The 3,846-nt window shown below is 33.9% G+C and overlaps 1 protein-coding gene across 2 annotated transcripts; it reads left to right on the forward strand.

The window, feature by feature from the left end:
- LOC109345386 (ER membrane protein complex subunit 3-like) lies at positions 391–3,261 on the forward strand. 2 transcript variants are annotated; one of them, XM_019584358.1, is made up of 9 exons: positions 391–531; positions 722–884; positions 984–1,077; positions 1,397–1,516; positions 1,651–1,699; positions 1,957–2,056; positions 2,154–2,215; positions 2,350–2,408; positions 2,901–3,261. In XM_019584358.1, the coding sequence occupies exons 2-9, from the start codon at positions 733–735 to the stop codon at positions 3,003–3,005; spliced, it is 741 nt and encodes a 246-aa protein (XP_019439903.1). In that variant the 5' UTR covers positions 391–531; positions 722–732; the 3' UTR covers positions 3,006–3,261. The 2 variants fall into 2 exon arrangements, with proteins under 2 accessions (XP_019439903.1, XP_019439904.1); XM_019584359.1 differs by having other exon boundaries at positions 729–884.

Raw genomic sequence — 3,846 nt, forward strand, 5'->3', positions numbered from 1 at the left:
AACAAGGTGTTAAAATATTTTTAAAGATGTCCAAACGATCAAATATTCGATTATTGGAAATGACGTTTGTTGGGAGGGACAACTACATACCCTAAAAGAGATTAATTCATTATCCAAAAGGATAAGAAAATACTTTGGTAATACAGAAAAAACAGCATTATAATATATTTTGCATTGTTATTCTTATATTTTACATGCAATTCCAAATGGCATACATAATATACTGTTAGATAATTAGATAACTAACTCAATTATTTATGTAAGGTTGGTTAGTAATGGGCATCAAACACACCTTGTAATCAAAATTTATAATATTATTAGTAATCTTGTATTTAAATATATTCGTTCTCCATTTGTTTTCTCTTTAACCCAAGTCTAATACATCGTGTTTTTATTTTTCAATTGAAAACTAAACATTCCAATTTAGGTTTGCAAGTTCCACTTTCTCCTCTGATTTTGTTCTTACGCATCGCAATTTCTCATCGCTTTCGCTTTCCAATCTCGCCAAATCAAATCATATATTGTGACACGGTATCATATCATGTTCCTTGTTCCCAATTTTTTTTAAGACTGTTAGAATATACAAATTGTGTTTCAGTATACTTCGAAATTCATTGCATTCCAATTTTTTTAGGAATTATCAATTTATCATGCTTGTTCATGAAGTCATAATCTACACATATTAAATATATATTGATGCTTAATTGGCATTTGCTTATAGGAATTAGAACAATGGCAGAAGATCTGGTGCTAGATACTGCAATTAGAGACTGGGTATTGATCCCTCTTTCTGTTGTTATGGTTCTTATTGGTGTGCTCCGTTATTTTGTCTCGAAGCTTATGCGTTCTTCTCAAACTCCTGATGCCAAAATTGTTAAAGAGGGGTACTTTATATCTCTTTCTCAATAGTTGATTATGTAGCTAGGTACTTTTTTGCTCTTATTTTGATATGAGGAGGATATTTTTTGGTGATACTAATACAGGCAAGTGATGCTTAGAGCTCGGAATTTACGTGCTGGAGCAAACTTTATTCCTTTGAAGGCTTTTCGCGCCCGCAAGATTTATTTTTGCAATGAGGTTTGTTTATTTGGTGTGTATATTGTAGTTTTCAGAAGGTTTTGATGAGTGATTCTTCATAGGGAGAAATTTTACTGTTCACTATTGTGAGAAATTGGTTCGGCGATGTTTGTGAACTTTTATTGGGTTGGACTAATATGCTTTTGCTCAAACCATCCTTTACTGGATACTTCATGAATAAATTTCAATTTGGCGTTTTTACAACAGCTATAGAATTTATATGTTAATAACTCTGTCATTAGACTTGTCTAGTGTATTGAATGATCAATATCATACATCATTGAAAAGTCAACTAACTGTTTGTCTACTCTCATTGAAGGAAAATGGCCTGTTGTTTGTCCCAAAGGGCCAAGTCACGAATCCACAAGCACAAATGTTCTCGGATCCAAACATGGCCATGGATATGATGAAGAAAAACCTTTCAATGATCATTCCTCAGGTGTTGAAATTAGAGTTTCACTGTACTTTGGCATAAGATTTTAGATCATACTCCTTTTGTGTTATTGTTGTTTTTGCCAATATGAGGAGATGCCTTGCTATCACTTTCTTATGTTTTTTACCCTTGATGGACAGACTCTTACCTTTGCTTGGGTGAACTTTTTCTTTTCTGGATTTGTAGCAGGTAATTTTTTTCATTTACCCTCATTGTTCTTCCTGGTTGAGTGGAAAATTTCTTCTTACATGAATTAATATTCTCCAACACGCCCTTGTTTATACCAAGCACTAGCTGAATGCTTTTTCTGTTAATAATTATGCAACCAGTATTTTGTATAAGCGCATACATATCTTGACTTATGGTAGTACCCTCTGTTGGGCCTAGCCTTAGATTTCCGACTTTTATTATTTTCCTCTAAGAAGTTGTCCCAAACTTTTCTGCAGCCAAGATTCCCTTTCCGCTGACACAGAGGTTCAGATCAATGTTACAGAATGGGATAGACCTAAGCACAGTAGATGTTAGCTATGTCAGCAGTCGCTCTTGGTAATCTTCATTTCCATGGACTTTACCCTTTTATCTGAGCATATATCTCTATCTACCTGTTTTACTCTTTGGTTTAATTGTCATGATTGCATTTCAGGTACTTCCTCAATCTGTTTGGATTAAGAGGATTTTTTAGTCTCATCTTGGGGGAAGAAAATGGTCAGTGACAGTTTGAAAATTTTAATTATCTCATCAATTTCATGAATTCCAGTTTTTAATACTTTTCACTATTTTGTCCATTCCCCCTTTAAAGCTATGATTTGTGATGTGTTCTTGACTTGTTTTTAATACAGCGGTAGATGATACACAACGTATGATGCAAATGGGTGGGTTTGGGTTCGATCCTTCAAAGGTACTAATCTGAGTGGTATTTCATGAATTTGAAAATCAATATTTGCAGTCCTATAGGTCTAATATTCGCAATTAATTAACATTTAGCATTTAATCACATGACTAATTGATTCCACACCCACCCCAACTTTTTTCTCCACCATCCTGCAAGGAAAATATGATAACTTTTATTATTTCAATGAGGTGCCTTGCTATGGATGATTTTTCACAGATGGCATCTGCCAGGTGAAACTTAGCACACTTATAGAAAGAGAATCAAAATGTAGGTGCACTACACCTAGTGTATATAAGAAAAGGAAAAAAAAGGGTTTAAGAGGATTTGGCTATTTTGGTTAATGGTAAATGAGTATATGACAGATTCCTCATCTGCTCAAAGTTCGAACATGGAGTCGGAAAGGTGTAACTGCAACTCAAGTGAACCCTAGTGTCTGACAAAATAAACCTCCATCTTATGGTTTTTTATCATCTATTTATTTATTAATATTGTTTTCAGGGTTTGAGTGCCGAGAAAGACAATCTTGACATAACCCAGCATGACTGGGTTTTACCAAATTTTGAGCAGCATGCTGAAGCTGTTTTAAGGAAATTCGTCAGTTGAACACCTATGCAATGGGAGGTTTAATTGCTTGCATTAACAGGATACAACACGCAGATTGTAATTTTGCTGTTTGAGCTGTACCATTAGCTCTCAGGTCATGTTTAGACAATGAGTGTATTTTGAAGCTGAACTTTTTCTCATTTTATCATTAGAAAACATTTTGCCTTTTTGTTGAAACCAGAAATGAAATTAACCAATCTTGTGTATGTTTTCCAGAATGCCTATAAATTATATGAAGCATTAACATTTCCCATGAAATGTTGCGCAATGTACTGTGCTTGAAGTCATCATATTAGTACCTTTGCCTTTGAATTTTCAATGGTCATATAAGGCTGAGTGAGAATCCAAGACCTTGTCTTAGATATTAAAATTCAACCATATCAAATCTGCAATTAATTCCAAAAAACAGCAGTATGAATTTCGACAGCAACTTAGATCCCTGGTTGGCTTTTGAAGTTATTGTAGATTTGGTCAATATGGTCTTTCATCCATTTTCTTTTCCCCTTTGTCATATGCACCAATCCTTTATTTTTCCAAATATCAATTCCTAACATTTATTATGATCTAGTACATTAATTGACTTGGGTTCCATATACCATGCCCTTTATTCTCTTATAAATATTATAAGACAAAAGACATAGAGAAGTACATAATGGTGGATGCATATCTGCAACACAATTCAGCCCAGGGCGATTTAAAAGTGAAAGGGATAAGAACTAAAGTTTTTTTAAAACATGTATCTCTCACTAAGTCAATCTTGGTGCATTGGTAAGGTTATTTGTCATGTGACTTGCAAATCATTCAAATCCTAAAATCTATTCTCTTGAAAATAATGTTGCAT

Source organism: Lupinus angustifolius, chromosome LG04 (assembly GCF_001865875.1).
Source record: "Lupinus angustifolius cultivar Tanjil chromosome LG04, LupAngTanjil_v1.0, whole genome shotgun sequence".
Classification (NCBI taxonomy): Eukaryota; Viridiplantae; Streptophyta; class Magnoliopsida; order Fabales; family Fabaceae; genus Lupinus; species Lupinus angustifolius.

Coding starts and splice junctions, on each gene's coding strand:
- LOC109345386 (XM_019584358.1), top strand. CDS start 733: ATGGCAGAAGATCTGGTGCTAGATACTGCAATTAGAGACTGGGTATTG. Junction 885..983: donor GCCAAAATTGTTAAAGAGGG/GTACTTTATATC, acceptor ATACTAATACAG/GCAAGTGATGCTTAGAGCTC. Junction 1,517..1,650: donor TTTCAATGATCATTCCTCAG/GTGTTGAAATTA, acceptor CTTGATGGACAG/ACTCTTACCTTTGCTTGGGT.